Source organism: Anopheles moucheti, chromosome 2 (genome assembly GCF_943734755.1).
Source record: "Anopheles moucheti chromosome 2, idAnoMoucSN_F20_07, whole genome shotgun sequence".
NCBI lineage: Eukaryota > Metazoa > Arthropoda > Insecta > Diptera > Culicidae > Anopheles > Anopheles moucheti.
Window position 1 is genome coordinate 28,112,784 of NC_069140.1, and position 12,169 is coordinate 28,124,952.

Below are 12,169 nucleotides of genomic sequence, written 5' to 3' on the forward strand. Positions count from 1 at the left end.
TTTTTCAAGTTTAAGCACCAAATTTCCGTTGTCAAACCAAGAGCTTTACGTAATCAATTGTCTTTCTCCTGCACGTTGTTATTCGCTTGAAGTTAGCTGTCAAAATTTATCCGTCGGGCACGGAGACTGCCAATTGTGAGCCGTTGATTGGTCCAACGCAGACCAACCCGAGCGTTCCCAGGTGGCGACACTATAGCCAAAAAGAATTGTTTTTAAATAAAATCGTTAAACATTCCCACCAAGCAAATTGTTCGACTTTGAGGGAATTGAGAGACATTTTCCAAGCATGGTGTGGTTTCTTATGTTAATTTAAGATTATGGTAATACTGTACAACAGTAAGAATCCATTGCAATGATTTGAAAAGATTGTCAGACTTCTTTAGCATATCAACAAATCATTAGTTTTGAACTAATGATATTTAAAAAAGATCTTAGAGCGTAGCAAGCGTTAGCAGCGTGCTTGTTACCTTTTAATGCACAAAAGTGAAATTAATCTTTTGTATAGCGCAACACTGAAAATTTAAAACGCTGTTTATATGTAAGAGGAATATAAAGAATTCTAAAAAACTAATAAATAGTCAAAAAACAAAAAAACAAAGTAGCAAATGGTAAATTAAAACAAAATGAGGAAGCTAAATGTTCAATACAAGGAAAAATAACAAATTTTTCTGAAATTTTATAATGCTCATTAACCGGAGGTGCTCATGTTATCAAACACGCCACTTTCATTTGCACAGGTCCTGACACCGACATACATCTTCAATCGTTCCAAAAATGGTATGGCTGGGTTTGTTAATTGCTTTCTAATTGTTGGCCAAATGTGTATGAAGCTTAATAACCCGGGAAGGGATTTGGACAAAGCTGTCCAAACGAGACAATTCTTCTAATTTGTGTAAATCGATCTGGTATGCGCCCCGGCACGATTTGCGTCAATATGTTACGGTTGCCTTGCTGATAACATACGAATACGATTAACACATTTCTGTGCTGTACAAGAGCAAGTGCATTTCAATGTTTATAGAACATAGAATAGATAACACAAAAAGTTTAGCACTTAGCAGTAAGGTGTACTGCAGCAACCAGCAGCAGATAATGCGTTTTAAGAGTAACTTCGCCACCGTGGAACGGAGCCAAAATGAGGAGATAAGCCATGTTTTAAAGTCAAATGCTAAACCATTAAAAAAAACAAGAAATATAACACAAAACTGTTTCTATTCGATAAAACATACAGGTGTTGTTCGGTTCGATTTATTAGAGTTCACTTTGAACACGATTCACAAAGAAGGGTTTTAAAATATCCATCCACACCACATATGCCTTCAAAACGCCGTTGTTGTGCTCGATTGGGAAGGGATCGTTCCATATCACCATTCTCTTCATCAGGCTCGGTGCCTCGATTTTGGTCGAGCAAATGGCTTTTTGTTTGTGAAAACAAAATACATCTACAGAACACGGACTTGCGAAATCAAAGGTATGGCAGTGGCGTTAGGCTTGCTGTCGTACGGCAGTTTAAGAATCGGATTCCTCATTTTCATAATTTTCCTCATTGCCCTCACTATCCTCCGGCTCGTCATCCTCATCGTCATCCTCGTCTTCCTCCTCCTCGGACGATTCTTCCTTCACCGGTTTCTTACGGCCACGGCCTCGGCCCCGGCCGACCGGTGCTGCCGGAGCTTTTTTCGCCGATTTAGCCACCTTCTTGGTGCTTCCCTTCGGTCGGCCCCGACCTCGCTTCGGGGACGGTTCGTCACCATCGTCCGACACAACCGTTTTCTCCTTTTCGCGATCCTCAGCTGCCACCTTCGACTCTTTCGGTGAGAGTGCGCGGGCTCGCTTCTTCGGTGCGACACTGTTCTAAAGGTTCAGTAGGCAAAGGATAATAAATTAGCTCTAGTTGGCCGGGAACCGGGGAAAAGACAAACGAGGCAGGGTTTTTCCCTTGCCCAAAACGCCTTACCTTGTCCGGATTGGGTGGGCGTCCACGGCCCTTCTTCGGTTCAACGACCTCCGCATCAGACATTTTGTCCGCCGTTTTCTTGAGCTATTTCTCCGAAGCACACACCACTAAACCACGCGCGTTAGATCCGCTTACTTACTAATAGAAGGGGTAAAAATAATATTAACTTTATTAGAAAACCACCTCCACCTTTTAATACAACCCCCTTCTTATCGTTCACTACACTTCACTCGTGTTTTTTTTTCCTTTTTTTCCCACAACCCGTACAACAAAACTCGGCAAACGAGAGAATTGCTAGAAACAAAAAAATAAATTTAGATACTTTTTTCACCCACTCAGCATCCGCCAGGCGCTTATCGAGAGGTACACACAAAAAAAATCGTCCCGTTAAAAGCTGCTCCTTCTCACCCGCTGAAAAGCCCATTTGCGCGCGCACACACAGACCAACCGTACCGTGAACGAACCATTTTCCGGGGCCAGGAAGCTCTCCCCAAACAAAATGCAAAATAGCGGTACGAAAGTGAAAATTCCCCACCATCTAGTCGCCATCGATTTGCTAAATCCAACCTACCTGCACTTGCTTTTGGCCCGCTCGTTGCGATTATACGTCTTTCGACAGTTTCTATCCCCAAGGATTCTTTTTTTTTACAGAATAATTCACTTTAGTAACTTTGGCGCACTCCACCAATCACCCACACACGCACGCACGGGGCGAGTGAAAATGATTTTCCACCAACAGGATATAAATACGTACGCACCGCTTTTCACGCGGTCAAGTTCGGCTTGCATCGGAAAACAACATTAACGCTTACATACACATATTTCCGTAGACACACTCATACACGTCACCATTTTCATTCAACCTATGCCTATATACACGCTTACACCCATACAGCGAACTACACGCGCTAGTATCCTTTGCCGGTATCTCTAGTATCCTTTGCGTTTTCTTTTATACAGAAGCGACGGTGTGTGAGTGTATATGGGCGCGCGCTTCTTCAACGTAGTGGTGAATCCGTTTCCGGAGCGAACTCGAGAGATTCCCGAAAAATCTGAGCATCAACGGATTCGTACAACTCTTCAACATAGCCGTTTGTTGTACGGTGCGTGGCATTAATTGGTTTGTTTTGTCATTCGGAAATTGTGATTTTAGAAGAGCTTATGAGACATAGTGGTGTTGCAAATGATAAGATAACTGTGCACAAATCGTGCTTTGAAGCACAATTGAAAGCGAATGTTAACTTATCCAAATTCTCCTTATTACTCACTACCTTTTTGGACTCCTCTGTCCATGTGGACGACCTAAACGGACTTTTGCGGGCTAGGTCGTCCGGTGTCATTCACATGACGTGCGATCAGCCCACCGGAGCCTGGCGATTCTAATTAGCTGTACAATAATCGTACAGCTATAGCGTAAGTCACTATAACGACCCCTACCACTGTCCTTCCACACATACGTGGCCAAAAACCTTTCTAAGCTTCTTCTGTTCCGAGGGTATCAATCAGTTTTGGACGAAGTCCATGACTGATCCCATGATATAGTCCCAACTACGATCGTCGCGACTAGTATTTTGAGTAGAGAAGTTTCATTAGACTGAAGAAACCCCAGTTAGGTGATATACTCAAGACGGCTCAAATTTTTGGACGGCTTTAAAGATGCGATCACCTATTTGAACGGCACCCCTCCGTAAGTCAGTAGGGCGGCTGGTGGTATCACTCATCTGCCGCTCGCACGAATATTATCTGTCATGGTAAGATTTGTCCAATGGTTGATTTTCCGTTCCGAAATACTTTCATACAATTGTCAACAATCTCTTCTAAGCATAGGACCAGTCGATCTTATAGTATTAAAGAAAGTATCATATAAGGCGACATTTAACTCCGGAATACATCTGTGTAATTCCACCTTTTCTCTCTCCTTGTTCACTGGTACATGATACCAACAACCATGAAGTTACAAATATTTGAACGAAATGTTCCAAAATCGAAAAGATATGAAGTATGGTCTGATAACATTTGTTCCGAATACATCGATTTATTTCACGGCTTTTCATTACAATTTGTACATTTCACAAGTCAATTACCAGAATGGGCTAATAGATGAGTCTGATTAGTTTAGTGAGACATTATGAAACATATGGCGCAGAAAGAACTAAACGTAAGAGGTGTGGAAAGGCTATTCTCAGCTTGAGAACATATTTCTTTAATGCGATTATTACACCTGCTATGAAAAACACGCGAGCAAATACTTTTCTACCTTGGGAAACATTGCTACTTCCATTCCTCACATCCGCATCGTCAAATCCTAAACCTGATCGTTTTATATTTCGCATTCTACATAAAAAAAAAACAATTCAATTAAGATACAAAACATTCTGTATTGTTGTTAATATTGTAGAAATAATGCTTTTCTTTCTAACTTCTGCACCGTCTTCTAATAGTAATGATAATGATTCGAAATAATCGTCAACCAGTGTCGAGTGGTGTTGTTTTTAGTTGATCGATCAGTAGTGCTTTTTCTACTAGTACTTCCCATCAAAATGTGGGAAGAAAACGTAACATTCATCGAAGAGGCAACTGGTGGTGAACCGATGGCAAAGAATGGAACAGGAAAAATTGTCAATATTCCAACACTACTTTTACGTAGTGGGCATGATCATCAAATAGGGGAGGGGTTGGGGCATGATAAAACGTTTCTCCTTCCTTCATACGTGTGGTGCTGGCTTGTCGTGCCCTGATGTTATACTGAACTGATTCATCATAACAAACTTTGTATGACAGCGTGTGTGGTTTTGTTGTTGTGTATGTGTGCCCCAGTTAGTTCCATAGCTTCCCGAGTTGTCTCTATAGTCTTAGGGATTTTTCCGCGGGCGTCCCCGACCACGACCGCTGCTTGCCGGTTTTTTATCCTTGCTTGGCTGAGCTGCTTTGCCCGACTTGGGTGGACGACCACGGCGTTTCGGGGCTGGCTCATTTTTGTCATGCTGGCTTTCGGAAGCGGCACGCTTTTTGCCGGCCGGTGATTTCGTTGGCTGTGGTGCCACATCCTCCTCGGTTTCCGCTGAATCATCAGCCGATTCTGATGACGGCAGTTCCACCGCTTCCTTCACCGGTTTCTTTTTCTCTTGGGGCGATTGAGCGACAGCGTCCGACTTACGCGGACGTCCACGTCCCCGTTTCTGAACCGTTGTACTTTCTTCTGTCATTTTGTCGATTGCTGTGTGTTGGCAACCTAAAACGAAATGATTGAAATAATGTTTTAGTAAATATCTGCTAGAAACAGACGTCTCTTTCGGAATACGCGTAATGTTTAACTGTATATTATGGTGATTTTTATATGTAAAGATTGCTACAAAGCGCCCGTGCGAACATCCCGAAACAGGGATGGATCTATATTTACAGTAATATTCTCTTAACTTCTCATTATAGGGATACCAATACATTGCCTAGCACGGCATGTTACAAAAGAAAATTTTGCGTAACTTTTGCAATGGACTTCCGATATATCTGCCAAACATCTTGCCCTACGATGATGATGGGATGGTCAATTGGTGCAATTTTGCTGTAAATCAGCTTTCATCCAAGCGACACTAGCTTACATGGCGCTTCAACAAGCGTGAAGTAGTTGTCGGATTTATCTCTAAAAGGAATTTTACCCCCTAAAACCCCAAAACAAAAATCTGCCAAATATTCTAGCGATTTAGTGTTTGAGGAAAGTAAAAAATATTGATTTTTTGTACGATTTTACACAGAAATCGCTCATTAACAGTATCGAAATGGGTGAGGCATGATTTTTACCATGCTTAAAAATTCGTTTACCAACGCCACTACACGACTCGTCGCTAGGGACGCTACGATTTACCGCCATTATGGTTTGTACGATGGTTGTACCTAATTTCTGGTCAATCTTCACGTTAAAATAATCCCACTAACGGAACAAGCTATCGTAGTAGGAAACAAACGCGATTTATCACATATTTTCCTCCATTATTGTCTATCTACGGAATTTCGAACGAGTAACGCCATTATACATCAAATGTGTCAAAACGCGTTCCGATGAAAAGAAAATGGAGAAACTATCCATACGCCACACCCGTGGAAAAGCTGGAAATTTCTTCTAGCCAGCTTGAGAATTTTCTGTTCCCGATCGCGTGGGACTTACTTTTTCGGCTTTGGGCAAGATGAACACTGCTTGGCTTACAACACAACTTTTTTGGCGGTACTCAACGGGAGGAACGTTTGGAACCTTTCCTGAACACAGAATGCACGACGAAAGACGAATGGAGATATACCCACGCCAGACAAGAAGCTGTTAACGATAATGAGAAGCGAGCGGCAAGCAAGAACGAGCTGACCGGCGTTTCACCAACACACACACGCTACAGAAAATGTACGGTCGCTCTTGCACAGAACGCATACACACACTCATACATAATTCACCCTACATCTATACTCGCGCTCAAAGTACGGCTAGTGCTCAAGGTGCGCATTAATTGTGAAGTTTAGAAATTTGGCGTTTTTTAGATTACAAGTAAAAAGAAATAAAGGAGTAATTTTTAAAATAAGAAAAAAACAACGTTCAGCATAAATATTTATGCTAATATTCTCATAAACAATTAATAAAACTGTTAGTTTGTTGAAACAAAATACAAAACTCAACAAGTATAAAACAAATTATGATTGCCTACGAATTAGTAAAATTTATACAATACTAGCTAATCGGCCCGGTTGCAGGGCTATGCAACAGAATTCCGTTGTGTACGTAAACTCAAAGATGTTTAAATAGAGGTTTTCTTCCCAATTGGTGGACGTTGTTAGTTTTATTTTATTTAGTTTAATAATTTGTCAAATTTCATATCACCCGAAATGCCTTGGCTTGGATGTAACCTTGGTTCTCATAAAAAACTATTCGGCAAAGCACGTTCCAAGTCACAAAGAGCTATTTTTGTTATTTTAGGTTTGTACAGACATTGAGCCTGATCTGGACATGAAGCGTTGTGTATTAGACATTTGGTCATTGTAGTTGATTAGTCCCGAACCTTATCAATTGGTCGTTTATCACGAATGAAATTTATCGTAAAAAGATACGACACGTCCTGTTTGCGTTCAGCTCCCACATGGACTGTGATGCCCGTATGCAACATATCATTTTAACATGAGTACTCCAAATTAAACTTAAGCAGTTCTTAGCTATCTTGCGTTAGATTATACCCCTTGTTGCTTCCCAAGTAACCAGATTTGCTTAAGCAGCCAATTTGGCAACGCTAAAAATCGTTCTTTAAATAGGTCGTTTGCAGTAGATAACCAGCCTTGAAGTTCGGCGAACTTTTAAGTAACCTTTAAGCAGCCCTCGGCCAAAACGTCAAAAAATATTATTGCCTGACTACATGGTGGAGCTGTTCATATTTATGGCTTTATGTTTCTTTTTTCTTATTAATTAATTATCATTTTATGAGAATCGAACCTAGGGGTTTTCAGAGATAACAGAACAACTACTTTACCAATTCGGCCTTTTAGTTTTATTACGTCACACCCTACAAAATGCATATATAAATGATACCAATCTAAATGAAAAAAGTTAACATTTTCGTCTACATTCTTTTTCATGTTTTGTCTATTTAGGTATCAATTGTTATTTCGGATTTTTATTAAGTTATTGCAAAATAATTGTACATATATTTTTATGTATCGTTAACTTTTTTTTACACAATAACACAAAATAAACGAATGCCTTTTATTACCACTTTCGACAGGCGGGTCCTACGAACTAAGTTTGGCGTAGTTCGTGAACCTTAATCACAGAAGAGTATGCGCTACGAACTATGTTGCAGAAACAGATAACCTCGCGATCGGAAGGATACGTTGACTGAAGCTTATAAGGAGGACCCTCATCCTTAATCGTACATGAAAGCGCATGAATCAGATGCGAATTGGAATCCAGCACGTTAATTTAATACACCTTTTCGCGGATTAAGACCATTTTATTTTCACTTACAACTTCCCGAAACGGATGGCGTCGTTTGCGGAGCCGTCATTTGACAGTAGAGCTATCATATTGTAAACAAAGTTCCATCGAGTACCGTGTGTTTCTCAACAAACCGCAAAGTTCCATGGCGACCCACTAAGCGACCAATAACAAGCCCTGTAATCCCATTGAGTATCGCGTGCGATTTAAATGACCACAAGGGTCACGCAAGGTTCGGGTTTTAGTTAAGCAGCCAGTAAGCAGCGTCATAGTACGATTTCGAACAATTTGGCTATTTGGGATTTGGCTATTTGGGAAGGACAACAATTAAACACATTCTCAAATTGCGCGTCTGCGAGTAGTATAGTATTTAGTAATTTAGTATAGAGAGTAGAGTATAATTTGTATATAGAGATTTAGCGTAATTTTAAAATTACACCGCTTGACATTTCCAATAGTTTGTTTATTTTCCTTTTTATCTATGGATAGCTCAATGGAGGAAAATGCAGTATTTTTTAGCAGAGTACTTCCTCTGTTGATAATAATATTGTTGTATAGTATCAGTAATTATGATGAGAGTGAAGAGGAAATTCAAACTTTCTATTATGAATAAAGTAATCAATTATTAAAAAAGTTTTTCCCATCTTTTTTACCCCTACACACAAATGTTCAATTACATTTTTCAGTCATACACAGGAAAACACGGAAACTTGAAAAAACCCCACGCAATTGTATCCTTTCGTCAACCGTCTGCTTTGAATATGAAACATTTTTGAAGCGTGTTCCGAATGGTCCTTATTTGTCAAAAATTTCCCTATCGCCAGCCAGACCGTACCATGCGAGAGAGTGAGAGCAAATAGTTGCGTTCAAACACACACACACACACACTTACGCCACCGTTTAGGTACATGGCACGCGTGCGCCGTATGCACGCTGCAATGGTGTGCGTGCCAGCCATTCGCGTTCGTTCGCTACCGAGGAAGATTTGTTTTCTTCCAGCGTTTGGGAACGCGAGAAAAAGTGTAGTGCCCATGGGCCGAGAATGTGTCACCGCGGTAGCAGTCCGTGCGTCGTGGTGCCGTAATTAAACGTAGGATAAAGTGAAGAAGACCATTTCGGGCCCATTTGGTCTCCCGGAAAGGTTAACTCTTTTTTCGGCACTGCACATATGGTGCCCCGTATGGCATTTGAACGTTTCGTGGTTTGGGAAGAAGTGTTCCGAGAGTTGATTTCAGCAGGCAAGTGTTCTCAAGCAGGTCGCTGTAAGATTGTTTGGTGTTCGGGATCAGGTTGTGTGTGCTATAGTTGTGCGTACGGTGATGAGTTGTTTAAGGTCTGTACATTGTTTGATTCAGAGTGGAAGCAATATTGTTTGACTTGATCCCAAGAAGTGCAATTTGTGCAGTGTGCTTTATTTTTTGGCATGTTCAATTTGATCGATATTCACTGCCAACTGAGGTGAAGTGGAAGGGCCCTCCCAGTCCAACCCCAGAGAACGAATTGAAGTTAAAAAATCGACCGAAAAGCTAAGGCGTAAAGTATTTTGTTTTAGTGGATGATATCGGTGCAAATTTCTCAAAGTAGCCAAAGAGCAGTTTGAATTCTCGACGGTGCGGAACCTTGCGCGGTTCGGAACTTTCGGCGAAACAGTGCGAATGTAATACACCATCCGTGATTGGCCGTGAAGCGGAATGTAAAAGGGGCCCTCACAAGAGAAGAACGTACACACTCGCTCCGTACAGCAACGAATATAAAGGAAAACAACAAAAACTTGCAACTGCACTGGCACTGGGTAAATTGATATGCGAATGCAAATTTGTAACACCTTTTCTTTTCAAACTGATCCCATGTGCATGTGGCTGAAGTGTGCGAGAGCAGCGCTCCTCAAGGGTCCTCCACTGTTGGCTCCTTCTTTGGTCCATCCGATGCAGAAAGACGGCGCTACTTTTGCAGAAACGGTCCTTCCTTCCCCTTTAACCACTTGCGCACTGGGGTGTGCATTTTTTTTTCTATTCTTCTCCAATATTTATTCCACGAGGGTAACGTGCGGCATTCGTCTTTGCAACAAAGCGGAGGGTTACACTTTTGGGAATGGGCGACCGGTGACGTAGGTTTACCGATTTTTATTAGCGCACTGGTGACGGCGATTACAGCAGTAACCGGAAGCACCAAGTTGGAATTGCAATGCAATGTTGATATACTGGAACATCGATTGCAGTAACGCTCAATGGTAGCTTGATTGTATGCAAAGAACACTTGGGTCGATATCAATTGTGGTGGAAGGAAGTGTTTGAATGTTGTTTTGTGAAATATCTTCCCAACATTCCCAACTTGGTTGAATATCATTGATTACCAGTGACCAAAAAGGCGTAATCTATATTGTCTAATTGATTCCATGCCATCGATAAAATAATTGAAGAATCCATTGCAAGACGTAACGGGTAACCATGGTGATGGTGATCCAACAATTCCACGTATGAGGCGACATACAGGAGATGAACGGAATAGATCAATTGACAGGGTTAATCAATCAAACGGAGGAGTTTGCAGGGCTCTTGTGTACATCAAACTGGTACGTCCCGTAACCCACCAAAGGGAAGAAAGAAGAACTCTATCTTTTAAATTTCCCCTCATAACGAAGAACCTCCACGTGTAGTAGCAACGAAGAAAGTGCAGCAAATGAATATGCATGTATATATGCTTCAGTCTAACGAGATACGGGCTACGGGATAGATCGAAACAACACGGTCCTTGTACTTGTGAGATGTAAGAAGAAACGGATATGAAGGATGACAAGACAGCGCCATCCGGCAACGAGTTCTAGTTCTGTCGTGAGGATATTCGGAAAGAGCACGGACTATACGAAACATCTCGTTGTTTGTGGGAGAATTTTCCACTTTGCTGGTCACATACAGCACTCGTCGATTCTCTCTGTCTCTCGGTTTCTCTTGGCTTTCAACAGAAATCCTCGTCCACATCCCGTTCCACGGCACCGAAGGGATTGCACGCACTTGTCGAAGTAATCTCCTTCAATTAAACATGTGCATCAACATCTCCTCTCTACTGTTCGGGACATCGAACGCGCGCGTAACTAAAAACGCTCAGAATTTCGTATGCTCTCGCTTCATATTGCTCTCCGAATTTAGCCCACCCGCCCTGTAAGGGCTTTGTTTGTTCTCCCGAATGTACTATCCTTTTTGGCAAAGTTTTGCAAAATCCGTGGGCGAGAATGTCCTGATGTGATGCTTTGGTGTCTGCGAGGAGCCAGGACATCCAGTACCGAAAAAATCACCGAATCTCTGCTAATCTCCGGTTTCAGAACCTCACAATACTTGTGGGTAGGGGTAATGTTGGGAGAGTTCTTCGGCAGCCTGAGCAGTCGCGTTCCGAACCAGGGGGAGAAAGGTTGAAGTTCACACAATTTGCCACTGTTGAAGTTCATCATCCCCTGTGCCGAGCGCAACAACAGTGTTTGCGATATACTCTTCGCAACAAACCCACGTCCGGTTTTAGTGGCCCTTTTTCCTTGTGTGTGTTCTTTTCGCGAGTCAATCGATTTTTCCACGTTTTGCAAGATGCGTTCTACGTGTGGTACCACTTCCGGTGTATCATGATCTTCGCAAGCGGCGTGTGCGGTTTCGCTTAAAAAAGAATACAGCCATCGAATTACTGGGAGGTAAAACCAACGAAACGAAATATTTAAGGCGTCGTCACGCCTTAACTCGTCCAATGTGTCGTATAACAGATGAGTGGTGTACTTGGTGTGGGCTCCCAAACAGTTGAAAAGAAGAGATTGGGCTGAAGAAGGTACAGAATTTACAAAAAGGCCGTGCCATAAACGTACGGTAAGAGTAGGTTGGCATGGTTTTAACGTCTTGTCATCTTGTGAAGAACAAAAACCTTCGTACAAGTTTTGCAATATCATATTGCTGCATCCCGCAGTAGGCTGTGTGTCTGAGTGTATAAAAAAGGTGGAATCGATTTTGGCGTGCTTGGTCCAAAATACTGCAAGTACTCTCAACTTTCCGTTCTCGTTAGTAGTAGCAGTAGCAGCAGCAGCAGCTGATGTCATCCCATCTGACATGAAAACTCATGGCCAACTGAGTCCGAACAAGATAGGTCCGCAAAAACAGGATATAAACGTGATACATACAATATAACATTGCAAATACACATCACGTCATAGTTGGTTGCGTCTGGGGGGGCTGGCTATGAGTGTGATTTTTGGAGTCATTCATACATCATCT

The 12,169-nt window shown here is 41.9% G+C and overlaps 2 protein-coding genes across 3 annotated transcripts; both read right to left on the reverse strand.

Annotated features, from left to right (window-relative positions):
• Positions 1-1,306: 1,306 nt before the first annotated feature.
• On the reverse strand, positions 1,307-2,642 carry LOC128298348 (nucleolin). Of its 2 annotated transcripts, XM_053034098.1 has the most exons (3): positions 2,529-2,642; positions 1,958-2,095; positions 1,307-1,854 (listed from the first exon to the last, which is right to left on the reverse strand). In XM_053034098.1, exons 2-3 carry the CDS (start codon positions 2,018-2,020, stop codon positions 1,510-1,512), a joined length of 408 nt encoding a protein of 135 aa, XP_052890058.1. In that variant the 5' UTR covers positions 2,021-2,095; positions 2,529-2,642; the 3' UTR covers positions 1,307-1,509. The 2 variants fall into 2 exon arrangements, with proteins under 2 accessions (XP_052890058.1, XP_052890059.1); XM_053034099.1 differs by lacking the exon at positions 2,529-2,642 and having other exon boundaries at positions 1,958-2,191.
• A 1,324-nt stretch (positions 2,643-3,966) lies between these two features.
• LOC128296875 (high mobility group protein HMGI-C-like) lies at positions 3,967-6,285 on the reverse strand. The gene is made up of 2 exons (XM_053032391.1): positions 6,120-6,285; positions 3,967-5,189 (listed from the first exon to the last, which is right to left on the reverse strand). The coding sequence occupies exon 2, from the start codon at positions 5,161-5,163 to the stop codon at positions 4,810-4,812; it is 354 nt and encodes a 117-aa protein (XP_052888351.1). The 5' UTR covers positions 5,164-5,189; positions 6,120-6,285; the 3' UTR covers positions 3,967-4,809.
• Positions 6,286-12,169: the final 5,884 nt, after the last annotated feature.